This window comes from Sus scrofa, chromosome 6 (genome assembly GCF_054392235.1).
Source record: "Sus scrofa isolate SSC_HxYL_T2T_F1_AM1 chromosome 6, Sscrofa_HxYL_maternal_Yorkshire_Landrace_v2.0, whole genome shotgun sequence".
NCBI lineage: Eukaryota > Metazoa > Chordata > Mammalia > Artiodactyla > Suidae > Sus > Sus scrofa.
Genome location: NC_139388.1, coordinates 47,587,167 through 47,600,946, shown reverse-complemented (window position 1 = coordinate 47,600,946; position 13,780 = coordinate 47,587,167). Strand labels below are relative to the sequence as shown.

Below are 13,780 nucleotides of genomic sequence, written 5' to 3'. Positions count from 1 at the left end.
ATGGGCTCTGGTATAGGTTGCAGACATGGCTTGGATCTGGTGGTGCTGTGGCTGTGGTATAGACCAGCAGCTACAGCTCTGATTGGCCCCCTAGCCTGGGAACCTCCATATGCTGTGGGTGCAGCCCTAAAAAGACAAAACAACACCAACAACAAAGTGATGTCAGGAATTGAATAGGCTATCCAAGGAGTATCAGTGGTTTTTGAAAGAACTAGTGTTGACAAAAGTAATCAATGGGCAATCCATAACAGGAATAGAAAAAAGTTTTATTTGAGCCAAACTGTGGACTGTAGCCTAGATAATTCTGAGATCACTGTTCCAGAGGGGCAGGGTTTTCAGCACAGGTTTATATCTTGTCAGAACAAAGAACTATAAACAAGTCAGGGATACATTCCTTCAAGGTTTAAAAAAGAACCACAGGGAGTTTCTGTTGTGCCTCGGGGTAATGAACCCAACTAGTATTCATGAGCTTTCGGGTTCAATCCCTGGTCCTGCTCAGTGGGCTAAGGATCTGGTGTTGCTATGGCTGTGGCGTAGGCCAGCAGCTGCAGCTCCTATTCGATCCCTAGCCTGGGAACCTCTATATGCCACATACGTGGCCCTAAAGATTAAAAAATAAATAAAAAATAAAAAATTAAATTAAATTTAACCCCCCCCCAACAGATCAGCATTTATAAGCCGTCAGTATGGCCTTGGCACCTGGGAGGGGAGTCTTGTCATGGAAGGAATCCCAGCATCAGTGTCCCAGGAAGGGAGGCATTTAAGCTTTACTTTTTAACATGGACGTTATTTCTGGTTCCTGCGCCTTTTTCTTAATAATCAAAGCAGATGGACAGTGTATGTTTGATAGGCCACAAGCGGGCTGTTTTAGTTAGCATCAAATTCAATTTAACCTGGGTATGAGCCAGAAGGACTTCCCTATACCTCAATATGTGACGATGCCTTTTATCACCAGGAAGGATGCTACACGCGCAATGTTACCCCAAATTGGGGTCCTCCAAGAGGTGCTCCTCTGACCACCTGTTATGCGACTTCCCCAAGCGGCCTGTTCACTGGGTCCCTGGGCCCCACTCAAGACCTACTTAATTAGAAACGGGTCTCTTCGGTAGATGCCCCAGAGGGTTCTTGTGCACTCCAGTGTTTGAGAACCTCTGCTTCTCTAAAGATAGGATGTCAGGAGTCAGAATACTGATCTGCTGGAGGTGGAGTGGAAACTCCCACCTGGTCTCAGCAGATAAAACCTCCCTTCTGCACCACCTACTATGAGCTGGGCCAGGCAGCCCGAGGATCCGGCCCAGCCTCCGGGACACGAGGTGCCCTTCCTTCCACAAGGATGGCCGTAGCCCCCCATCCCATCTCTTAGCAGCACACTTCCTCCTCATGCCCTGGCATCAGGGTGGACCTTTGCAGTTTTGCCCTGCTCCCATGCTGCCCACATTAAGCCCCTTGGGTCCCAGGGACCTGCCCTCTAGGTCAGAGTTTGCTATAAGCTTCTCCAATTCCCCCAAAGGAGGGAGCCTAGACCTTCCTTCTGGGATTCTGGAAGGAGTTTCTAGAATATAGCAGCTGTCAGTGTGGGCTAACAAATCTGATTTTTCTCTTCTTTTTGAGGTTATCTTTTTTACTTAAAAAATTTATATTTAGTTTAAAAAATGTATTTAAATATATATATATATATATTTGTGTGTGTGTGTGTCTTTTTAGAAGCCGTACTTGTGGCATATGGATGTTCCCAGGCTAGGGGTTGAATCAGAGCTGCAGCTGCTGGCCTACATCGCAGCTCATGGCAACGCTGGATCCTTAACCCACTGAGTGAGGCCAGCGATCGAACCCACATCCTCATGGATACTTGTCAGGTTTGTGAACCACAATGGGAACTCCAAAATAATTTTTTTTTGCAGGTATAGTTGATTTACAATGTGGTGTTAACTTCAGGTGTGCAGCAAAGTGATTCAGTTATACACATACATATAAACCTGTTTTTCTCAGATTCTTTCCCTTCTAGATTATTACAAAGGATTAAGAAAGCTTTTTCTTCTGCGATGGCGCCTCAGTTGTCTCATCTATAAACGGGGGGTAAAAACAACAACCTCCTTGCCTCCCTCCCTGGGCCGCTTGGTTGCTTCAGGCATCTCATGAATGTGAGCAGCCTTTGCACGTCTTAAAATGCACAAGCAAAGCCTCTGTGCCTATGTGGCCATTTTAACACTGAATCCTGAAGCCTATTTGAGGCGATTTCCTTCCTGTATTGGGGGAGCTGCGGGGAGGGTCTTCTCCCCAGATCTGAAACTCTGTACCTCTCGAAGGTCTGTGTGCAGTGAAACTTTGCACAGGCATTGAGAGTGGCAGCAGCTCCTCAAAATCCCCTTTTCCAGTTCAAAGATTTGTTATATTAGGAATTTGATCTGGTTTGTGATCATTGGCACCTGAGTATCTATAAAACACAGCAGCGGCCGGTGTCTATGAATTGGCAGTTTGGGGTGTGCGTGCATGCCACCGTGTGTGTGTATGTGTGTGTGTGTCTGTGTGTGTGTGATGTATATCTGAGTCAGGCAGAACCGTTTACATATTCCCAACCCATGTTAACAGAATGTTCTTCCCTGAACATCACGTTTCTGAAAATTCCCAAATCTTTCCCTCTGAAAGGCAACAGTATTGTTATTAAAATGGTTCTGTTTAAAGAACACTTTGGTCAACTTTATTTCCTTTTAACGACATGCTCATTTTAAAGGTCACGGTGTTGAGTGGCGAGAGCAGTGACCTAAGAATAACCTTTCCCTGCTACCTGCGTTTCTGATCCGTGGCGTTAGCATTCGGAAATGCTCTTTCCTTTCGAGTTTCAGCAGCTAAATAAGTTGCAGCCCCTTCAGCTATACTCATAAAAATTTGCTTCCAGACAACATGGTCTGTTTATTGTGTAATAATCGAAATGGCACTAAATTGCCGTGATTGCCGAACACTTAGGAATTGTGTTAACCTCTTAAGTGCTAAGCGGTTTTCTGCCGTCTCCCCACTCAGAGGTGCAGCCCCAACGTGTTCGGTCCCTGGGCTCCCCTCGGTCAGTGTCATGGGGGGAAGCAAAGCCCTCAAGGCCAAGTCCTGCCCTGGGAGCAGGCTGGACCCTGCCCGCGCCTCATTAACCGAAAGAGAGTCCTGCCTGGCCTGTGGCAGAGACACGAAGCTGTCCCTGCCTGGGATCCAAGAGGCTGGTTTGCCCAGTCTTGGTCCTCACACGGTCCCGCTTCTGTCCCCTGACTTCAACTGTGTTGTGTGTTTCCTGACAGTTGGTTTTATAGCTCAGTTTGAGAATCGATTCTCCAAAGAGCAAAGAAAAGGAAGAACGGGCTTTTCTGCTGGGGCCGCCCCCTTTGAGAAGCTGCTGCTCGTCAGCTGGGTCCCTGCTGCCCTGCAGGAAGCCAGGTGGCTGTGGCCTTGGCGTCCCTGGGCCCTGGTCGCCGCCGCCGCCAGCTCTGTCCGCACTGCTCCTCCTGCAAGCGGCAGGCCCGGGAAGGAAGAGTTAACCAGAAATGGAGCGGCGCTGCTCCGGGGCAGGCAGCCTCGCCGCAGAACAGAGCAGCGTTCGTGCAAAGGCAAGTCATTTCCCGAAACACTGCAGACACACGGCCTCAGGCAGCCTAAAACCTTTGGAGACCAAAATGGCTCGCAGGGGTTGGAAGTAATAAGGTGTTTTTCCCTTCTTTCTCCTTCACTGAAATTCTGCGAGGTTGCTCTGCATGGCTGGGGAACAATGGTGCTGTTTTTGTGTTTTCTGTGGGTATTAAGATCCATTACGCGGTGACATTTTTAAGATTGGTTAGCCTGTAGTTTGGTGTTAAATTGAAGTTGTTTGTTTTGAATTTAATTCTTTCATTTTTCAAATGGAAGAAGGCAACTCTGCGGTGCAGTGAGGCTGGCTCACTGAAGTGTGCCCGGACTCGTTCTGGGGCAGATCTTTGCCACCCCCGGACCTCGGCGGCATCCGCCACGAAAGAAGATGACCTATTTCTCTCTTGGAAGGTCTGTAAGAATCCCTGGAGACGACTTTGAAAACTAGGAACTAGGGGTCGTCTCCATTGTGTCTCGAGAGAAACACGATCTGAGCTGGTTTTTAAGAGAATGTTATACATCCAATCTGTTATGCCTAATGCAGCCTGCATATAATTATTACTATTCCCTGTTTACGACAGCAGCAAAATCAGCTTCCATCCACCAAATGACCCAGCAGCAGTGGGCCAGCCGCCTCTGAAATGACATCTGTTAACTCTTTGTCAAATGCCCTCTCGTTGTCCCTTTCTCCCAAACAGCTCTGTGGTTAATTATGACCTGAGCATATGACACAGTCTTTTGAGTGGAGAGAACTGCTTAGGGGCAAGAAGAAATCTAGCTCCAAGAAATTCCCTTCTCTCTCCCTTGGAGAAAAAAAAAAAAAAAAAAAAAAAAAAACCCAAAAAAACCCATAGCAAATTGTTTTAAAATAAACATTTATTTAGAGCACCAGAAAAGGTTGTTGGACTAGGTTTTGATCAAGCCCCAAGATTATAGGGTTACTGTACAGCATTGTGTCGAGACGTCCAGCCCTCCATGGAAAAGAGAATCACATCAAATTCTTGTCAAACCATGAAAAGTTTCCATCAGAGGAACATGGGGGGCCCTGAAACGTGTGAGCGGGGAGCCGGCACCTATTTGTGATCAACTTTGTTAATGGTGAAAGGCAGGTTCTTCTCAGTTGGTGAATGGAACTTGGAAAGACTAATTCGATAAACCAAAATATAGGCTTTGCCCCCTGCTGAGGAAGCAAAGTGAGGTCCAGCTGCCCAGGGTTGCTGTGAGCAGCATTTTCTCCCTGGAGCCCATGCAGAGTGGCTGGATTACAGTACTGGATCTGGTGTTGCATCCGGGGTCCTCCTTGCCTTCATCTCCCGTGAGATGAGCTCGAGGCTGGGAGTCCTAGGCCTTCACGTTGGATCCGTGCGACAGCACAGGGCTAACCGTGGGCCCGTCTAGCTTCCTGGGTCTCTCTGCCTGCTCACAGCCCTGGCTTCTTGCTAAGTGTGTCCCACTGTGGTAGCCTGCTAGCTCCTTTGCATGGAGTTCACCCCAGGATTGGCCAGATATTGGGCTCAGCCACCCCATCTCCCCCGCCAGGGCCAGAACAGCAAGCACAAGCCTGCCCTGGACCTGAGTTGTGGAGAAATCCAGAATGGTGTCCCCAACCCTGCCCATTTTGGGATGGGTACTTGGGGGTCCCACTATGCCTCAGGAAGGTCCCTTAGGCCCTTCCTGCCTAAAGGAAGCTCCCGATAGCTGCCTCCAAGCTGCACAGTTGGACTCCTGCCTTGAGATGGAGGGGTGTCGTTGGTAGCCTGGGAGATTCCAAAGCTGTCAATGTAAGACCCCGGGGGAGCCCTGCCCTGTGTTTGGCAGATGAGACCCTGATGAGACTGATGACAGATGTGAGCAAGGACTGTCCAGCCTCACAGGCGAACAGGGACCGTTCTCCAATCTGTGGACAGTGAATGGGAACCCATCCCATGCTGACCTCCTGAGATAAGATTTTCATTTCCTTTGTCGCTTCTGATGGAAACACATTGGAGTAAATTCGAAAACCCCAAATCTGGAGTTCCCGTCATGGCTCAGTGGTAATGAACCCAGCCAGTATCCATGAGGAAGCGGGTTCGATCCCTGGCCTCGCTCAGTGGGTTAAGGATCCGGTGTTGCCATGAGCTGTGGTGTAGTCTGCAGATGCGGCTCGGATCTGGCGTTGCTGGGGCTCTGGTGTAGGCTGGCAGCTACAGCTCCGCATTGACGTCTAGCCTGGGAATTTCCACATGCCTCAGGTGTGACCCTAAAAAGACAAAAAAAACAACAAACAAACAAACAAAAAAAAACTGCCCAAATCCCTTCTTTCCAGCAATGTCCTTTGAGTTGCCACCCACCTGGGCTCTGAGGGCTGCTCCTGGCCCTTTCCAGCTAAAAAAAGGGTCTGTGGGCTCAACTCTGGGAAGTCACAGTGGGGTCATGGGGGGACCTGAAGTTCCCAGGTGTAAGTTTGTGTGAACATTCTAGTGCTGCCCCAGACATCAGTTTATTCACACGAAGGTGCTTAAAAGGGCCTTCACGTAGAAATCAAGGCCAGGGAGTTCCCCTTGTGCCTCGGGGGTTATGAACCAGACTAGTATCCATGAGGACACGGGTTCAATCCCTGGCCCCACTCAGTGGGTTAAGGATCCAGCATTGCTGTGAGCTGTGGTATAAGTCGCAGACAAGGCTCAGATCCAGTGCTGCTGTGTTTGTGGTGTAGGCCAGCAGCTGCAGCTCCGATTTGACCCCTAGCCTGGGAACTTCCATATGCCATGGAAGTTCCTAAAAAGCAGAAAAAAAAGAAACCAAAGCCAAAGCCAGGCCGAGTGAACAGCGAGCTTTGGAGAAGAGGGGGCAACTCTGGAGGAGCCGCCTTTCTGCACAGATTCATTCAGCAGGATCCCCACGTGGGAGCCACCCAAAGATCCTAGACCTTGAATCAAAGTCAGATATTTCGGCTCTATCCTTCCATGCTGTGTGTCCAGTCCTAGTTGGGAATAAACATCTGTGCGAGGAGAGGTCCTATTTCCTAATTTGTGGCAACTGCTTCCTCTAAATGATGTAATTAGATTCAAAATAAGTTCTGTGATGGGAGCAGGATTTGAAGGGAGTCTTGAAATGAGTGCTCTGGCTTTGTTCCCTGCTTGGCTTCCTGCCAGCGAGGTGGGGCTGCCAGACAAGTTTCTAAAACCACGCCCCTGTGACCCGCAGCCAGATGTTGGGAGGCAATCTCATATGTGGTCTGTTTTAAAAACTTTTTTTTAATTGAAATATAGTTGATTTACCATGTTGTGTTAGTTTCAGGTGTACAGCAAAGTGAGGCAGTTATACATACGTATGCATACATATATTTAAATCTTCAATTTTTTTTTTAATTTTTTTATTTTGGCTCTACCCGCAGCATGTGGAAGTTCCTGGACCAGGGATCGAACCCGAGCCACAGCAGATCCATTGCCAGATCACAGCCATTGCCAGATCCTTAACCCACTGCACCACCAGGGAGCTCCTATACATATATATTTTAGATTCTTTTCCACTATAGGTTATTGTAAAGACATTGAGTATAGTTCCCTATGCTATACCGTAGGTCCTTGTTGGTCCTATATTTTATATGTAGTAGTATGTGTATTTTAATTCCTAATTTATCCCTCCCCGATTCTTTCCCATAAGTTTGTTTTCTACATCTGTGAATTTGTTTTGTAAGTTCATTTGTATCTTTTTTTTTTTTTTTTTTTTTTTTTGACTCCACACTTATCTCGTATGGTCCTGTGCCACACTGCAGAGCCCTGGCCCTGCATGATCCCTGTGCCATCGAGCAGACAGCATCTCCCTGAGGTGATTGGATCAACTGCTTCGTGTCAGTGTCACCCATGCTTGCTTCGGAGTTTCAAGGCCTTGATCCTGGGAAAGGAAGTCGAGAAGGTGATGAGGAGTCCAACCGCTCATACCTGGACTCTGGGCCCATCCCATGCTACCTTGTGCATCTCCTTTGCCAAGATGCCCCTCTGCTGCCTGCCCAGGACACAAGTGGGTTACAGACTGACTTCAAGGTGGGTCCAGGTCAGGCCTCAGGCTCCAACCCTTCCCTGCCACATCCACAGGGCTGAGGCTCTGGGCCTGGGACTCAGGACCTACAGTTTCCTTTTTGACTCTGTCCCGGGGATGCACATGTGGATTAAATTAGAGCAATATGTTTTTCTAACAGCATCTTGGCTAAAAACCCAAGCAGATAAATGGAAACAAACCCAGCTTTATGTGAATGAAAAGGGGCTGAGGGGGGAGCCACTTCTGCCTGAAGCATCGCAGCCACACAGCCGGCAGGGCTGCCCCCCCGCCCCCCTCCTCCCCCGGCCCCCGTCCAGCCTTGACCCCGGAAGCCCTCACCACGGGGCACCTTCTGCCGCCCAGCCCCCTCACCAGGCCCCTGCTCTGGCTGAACCGGCTTCCTGGCTTCCTGGCCCTCTCCAAACCCGCTCTGTGCCTCCCCAGCCCTTGGTGGTGGCTGTGCCCTCTGTGCAGGATCCTCTCTCAAGTCCGCCTGGCGCTGTGGTGAAGGGTACACATTCCAGAGTCACGTGGGCAGGTGGCTTACCTGGCTTATGGTCAGTTTCCTCACCTGTGAGTGGGGATGTTCACCCCCCCCCAACCCCACAGAGCTCAGGGAAGACTGAGGAAATGATGCTCTTAGCACGGCACCTGGGACACAGCTAACATTTGCTGTGTGTCATTGTCATTATCATCATCTTATTATTGTTATTCTTCTTATTGCTACCACCTCTCCAATTCACCTGGCCTCTGTCTTTGCCCCACTGATCACCTCCTTTAGAGGGGTCCTTTCCTCCCTACAGAATTCCTTCTGCACCTCCCACTGATGGTTTCTAGAAGGCAGGGGGCCCTCAGGGCAGGGGCCTCATCAGGGTAGCAGCAGAGGTGAAGAGGGCGGGTATTTGGGTAACATTTGTTGGTAGATGGGTTTGTGATCATGGGCTTTGTTGTTGGTTTTAATGAGAGGGCAGAGTTGGCCAAGCTCTCCCACAAAGTCTGCCTGTAGCCATCACTCCTAGGCCTGCTTATAGGTCTTTCCTGGGGAGCTGGTCCCAGGGGCTCCCTGGGGAAACAGGTGGTAACTTCACACTACCTCAGGGACGGATTAGTCCCCGGATGATGCATGAGTCCAGGAGTAGTGTTTCGTATTATTTGAAGCCACTCTGTTTTGCAGATGCTTTCAGGGCCTTTCACTGAAGGAGCCCCTCTGAGCATGAGAGCATTACTAAAATCCTTGCTCCTCCACGGCCTTCTCCCCCACCCCCACTGGCTGCTTCCCCACCAGAAAGCCCCACTCACTTGGCATCCCCCAACTGAGGTCTTTAAGAGGGAAGGGAAGGGGGCACACCTGGTCCCAATGCTGAGGCACTTAGATGAGTTCCAGGTGAGGCAAGGGTTCGGTAACTCTCAAGTGCCTGATGTTACCTACAAAAGCCAACCCCTCCTCTCCTCCTGGCTCAGCGCTCTGCCTCTGCACTTCTCTTGCGGACACGCCATGCTCTCCTGGAAGGCAGAGGCTGCATCCAACTCCCCATTATCATCCTCCCAAGACCTAGAACACGGTAGGTGCTGCGTACATAGATGCTGTGAATGAATGAGAAGGAGACAGGGAGTGTGAAGTAATAGGAAATTCACACTGGTGTCTGCCTTTGGTTCCTGGTGGGGGCTCCTGAAAAATCCTGGTCATTTCCTGGATAATAAGAGGGCCTTTTGTTTGGAGTTTCTTGGTGGCTCAGTGGGTTGGGGATCCAGCATGCGTGGTCGCTGCTCTGGCTCAGGTTCGATCCCTAGCTGGGGAAATTCTGTGTGCCGCGGGTATAGCCGGGGGGGAAAAAAAAAAAAGTGTCTTGTTGGAATGAGGTGACTCTGGGGGGCTCCAGGATGGTGCTGGTCCCTGGAAGGACCAAGCCATGTTTAGAAGCTTGGAATTTTCAACCCTGCTTGTGATTCTCTTGAAAAGGAAGAAGGGCTGAAAATGGAGTTAATGATCATGCCAATGTGATGACGCCTCCTTAAAAATCCCAAAAGTGCAGGGTTCAGAGACCTTTCAGGTTGGTGAACATATCCCCATACTGGGAGGGTGAACCAACCTAACTCCATGGGGACAAAAGCTCCTGAGCCTCCCAGAGCCCTACATATGCCTGTTGATCTATATCATGTCCTTTTATAACCTGGTAGATGGAGGGACCTGTTTTCCTGAGTTCTGTGAGCTGCACTAGCAAATTAATCAAACTCAAGGAGGGGCTCCTGGGCACCTCTGGTTTATCGCTGATGGGTCGGACGCGCAGGTGGCAACCAGGTCTTGTAACTAGCATCTGAAGTGGGGTGGAGGGCGAAGCCACTGGGATCTGCTGGTAGCTTCAGGTGGATGGGGCAGAACTGAGGTAAACTGTAGGCCGTCCAGCTGGTGTTGCAGAACTGCTCGGTGTGGGAACTCTTCCCCCCCATCTGGTGCCCAGAAGTGTTAGAAGTGGGGTGTGCTGTGTGAAAGGAAAGGAAAAAGACAGAAGAAGAGGAAGGAGCGAATTTTCTTCCTGATACGCACACAGAGGAGGAGGGCTAAGAAAATGGCCATGCAGAGTTCCTGTCATGGCTCAGTGGTTAACGAACCCCGCTAGTATCTCTGAGGACGCGGGTTCGATCCCTGGCCTTGCTCGGTGGGTTAAGGATCCGCTGTTGCTGTGAGCAGCTGTGGTGTAGGTTGCAGATGCGGCTCGTATCTGGCGTTGCTGGGGCTGTGGTGTAGGCGAGCAGCTGCAGCTCTGATTGGGCCCCTAGTCTGGGAACCTCCATATGCCGTGGGTGCGACCCAAAAAAGAAAGAAAGAAAATGGCAATGCAGGTTTTTTCACCTTTAGGATGTGTCACAGGAAGCTGGTTGAGTGAAAGAAAACGAGGGCCCTTGATACCCCTCTGGGCAGTGATCTTCACCAAGGGTGGCCCATAGGGAATAAACACCTTCTCTCACTCCAGTCTTGAGCTGGAGAAACCCCTGGGGGCTGGACCCGACTAGAAGCCAGAGACAAAGGAGCCCATTGATGTGGTCCTCACGGGCCAGCCTTGAGGGCAGAGAGGCAGGTGAAGAAGCATCTGGAAGGGCAGAAGGAGTGTGCGAGGCTCTCCTGGGAAGCAGGGATGTGGCCGCCGTGCCTCAGCACTGTTCTCTGATGGGGACAAAAAGGGCTTTTCCTCAGCTTTGCGCATCCTCTCCAGCTCAGATTCCCACGCTTTTTCAATTCCCCACAGAAGACGGTGCTCGAAGGTAAACCTCTGACCTCCCACCTTCCCACACCCCAGTCTGAAACAGGGGATCAGAAGTCACAAGCTTAAAATCACAGCCGGGCTTTCTCCCCAAGCTGGTTTGGGATTATCGAGGTCAGAGTGCATGGGAAGGAAAAAAAGCAGATTCCTCCCTTTTAGGAAAATAGTTTACAGTCGAAGCTACTCTTATCTGCATGCTCTTTTTGGTGACAAAGGGCGGATGGAAAATCAGGGAGTCGTTTTCTTTCTTTTCTTTTACATTTTTTTTTTCTTCTGATTTGATGCTGGTGTCTTAAGACTCTGAGTTTATATTAAACATGTGAAAGTGCCAAACCTCAAAGCGAATCCGTGGAGCCAAAGTAAGTGGAATGGTAGCGGAGAAGAAAAACGAAGGCGAGGTTGTGATGTGGCGGCGCAGGAGGCCCTGTGGGCCCGCTCATCTCAAATTCTGCAGTGCGGGCTGTGCGGGATCACAGCGCATCCCAGCACCGGCTCCGATCTTGTTGCCACGGGTGAGACGGGCCGGGCGGCAGCATCCCACACATTCAAAAGACTTGAGTGGCTGGTGGGGGGCTTGGATTGCCTTCCACCAGCCACACACGAAGTCTAGAGTCTGGGAGATGTCTTCTCCCCCAGCACGGTCTCCTTCTAGCGCCATAAAGTGGGGAGCCCCTCTGTAGCTTTCTTTTCCACTATGCCGTCTCTCTATAGAAACATAGCTAGATAGATGGATAGATGGATAAAAACTTGTCATGTTGATGTGTATAGATCCAGGTTATTCATTTTAATTACTAAATATATTTCATTATGTGACTATACTCCATTTTATTTATTCATGGCTAAATGAATGGAAATTTAGGATCGTCCCACTTAGGGGCTAATAAACAATGCTGACTCAACACGTTTTAATGGCTCCTTGTGCGCCCCCACCCCAGGACTCTGGGGTATGTAGCTCAATGAGGAACTGTCAGGTGATGGGTGCATCTTGAACTTCTCAAGCTCTTGCCAAATTCACCTCCCACTGGGAACACAAAACTGGTCCCATTTCCCGCATCCTTGCCAATGGTTGATGTTCTCAGATGATCATATTGTGCCATTCTTAATTTATATTTCCCTATTTAATAGTGAGCTTGAGGAGTTTCCAGGTGGCACATCGGATTAAGGATCCATAGTTGCTACTGCTATGGCACGGTTTGATCACTGGCCCCAGGATGTCCACGTGTCCAGGCAAAAGAAGCCCATGATTCTTCAAGGCCAAAAAAAAGAGCCCGAATATCTTTTCACATGTTTATGGACTATCTTGTTTTTTTTCACCTATGATTTGCCTGATGGTATCCTGACATTTTTCTGTTAGATTACTTATATTTTCTTACTGATTTGTAACAGTTTGTGAAATGTTCTGGCTATGACTTTTTTTCAGTTATTTGGGTTGTAATCTCCTCTCCAGTCTATGGACTGTTTTTTTTGTTTGTTTGGTTGGTTGGTTTTGTTTTTTGTCTTTTTAGAGCCGCACATGGGGCATATGGAGGTTCCCAGGTTAGGGGTAGAATCAGAGCTATTTGCTACAGCAAAGCCATATCTGAGCCAGATCTGCAACCTACACCACAGCTCATGGCAATGACAGATCCTCACCTACTGAGTGAGGCTGGGGATTGAACCTGGGTCCTCATGGATGCTAGTCAGATTCATTTCCACTGAGCCACACTGGGACTCCTGTGTGGTTTTTTTGTTTTGTTTTGTTTTTTTAGCATTGCTGGTGGTTTCTTTTGATGCACAGAATTTTTGAATTTTAATGTAGTAGAAGTCTTCTTTTGTGGCTTGTAATTTTTCTTTTCTCAAAAGTCCTTCTCTAATCTCTATGACATAAAAATATTTTCCCCATGTTTTTCTTCAAATTGGTTGAAGCATAAGGTACACACAGTAAAATGCACCCATTTGAAGTGCAGAATCTGATGCATGTTGAGAAATGTATACAATCATGTAACCATGACCCCAAAGAAGATAAAGAATGTTCCCTCACACTTGCCCAGACCAGCTGCCTTCCCACCCAGCCCCTGGCCCCAGGCAATGACTGATCTGCTTTTTGCCCCTACAAATCAGCTTTACCTTTTCCAAATTTTAAATAAATAAAATACATGGCATTTTGACTTGTGGCTTTTGCCCGGCATAATGCTTTTGAGGTTCATCCATGCCGTCACAGGTCATGGAGTGCTTCCTCTTTATTGCTGCATAGTATTCCATTGTATGGATATAACACAATTTGTTTTTCCAGTGAGTCTGTTAAATGTTTGAGTCATTTCCAGTTTATTATGAATAAAGCTGCTATGAATATTTGTGTACAAGTCTTGGTTGTCTTCAAACTTTTGCTTTTTCTTGGGTAAATATCTAGGTGTGGAATCTCTGGTTCATATGGAGAGTTCATTATGAAAGTTGTTGAGCTATTTACAAAGAAGTTAAAGCATTTCATTCTTCTGAAATGTCAGAGTATGGTTGCTTTGGTTACTCCACCAAAACTTGGTATTGTAAGTCTTGTTAATTTTAGCCCATTTTAGTGGGTATCTTATTGTGGTTTGAATTTCTCTTTCCCTAATGACTAATAATGTTGAGCAGCTGTTCATGTACATCTTAATCTGTGAAATGTCTGTTCAGATCTTTTCCCATCTTAAAATTGGGTTGTTTGTCTTATTGAGTCCTTTGTAAATATACAAGTCATTTGTAAGATAATGTGTTAAGAATATTTTTTGTTTTTGACTTGAATTTTTGTTTTGACAGGGTCTTTGAGAGAGCAGGTTTTTTCATTTTGATAAAGTCCAGTTCATCAGATTTTTCTTTTATGAATAAAAATAAGTGTCTTATCTAACACGTCTTTGCCTACCCCAAGTTCACAAAGATTT

General features: G+C 48.1%; 1 protein-coding gene across 15 annotated transcripts in view; it reads left to right on the top strand.

Annotated features, from left to right (window-relative positions):
* LOC100623157 (uncharacterized) overlaps positions 1 to 13,230 on the top strand; it is a 247,612-nt gene extending 234,382 nt beyond the window's left edge. For 7 of the 15 annotated variants that reach the window (XM_084960401.1, XM_084960406.1, XM_084960403.1 and 4 more), the window contains one exon: positions 7,364 to 13,230. In XM_084960401.1, the coding sequence (XP_084816527.1) occupies positions 7,378 to 8,292 (915 nt within the window). In that variant the 5' untranslated portion in view covers positions 7,364 to 7,377 and the 3' untranslated portion in view covers positions 8,293 to 13,230. Of the gene's footprint in view, positions 1 to 3,284; positions 3,591 to 3,882; positions 4,018 to 7,363 lie in introns of those variants that run through there. The other 8 variants (XR_014806003.1, XR_014806009.1, XR_014806006.1 and 5 more) reach the window with 8 other exon arrangements.
* Positions 13,231 to 13,780: the final 550 nt, after the last annotated feature.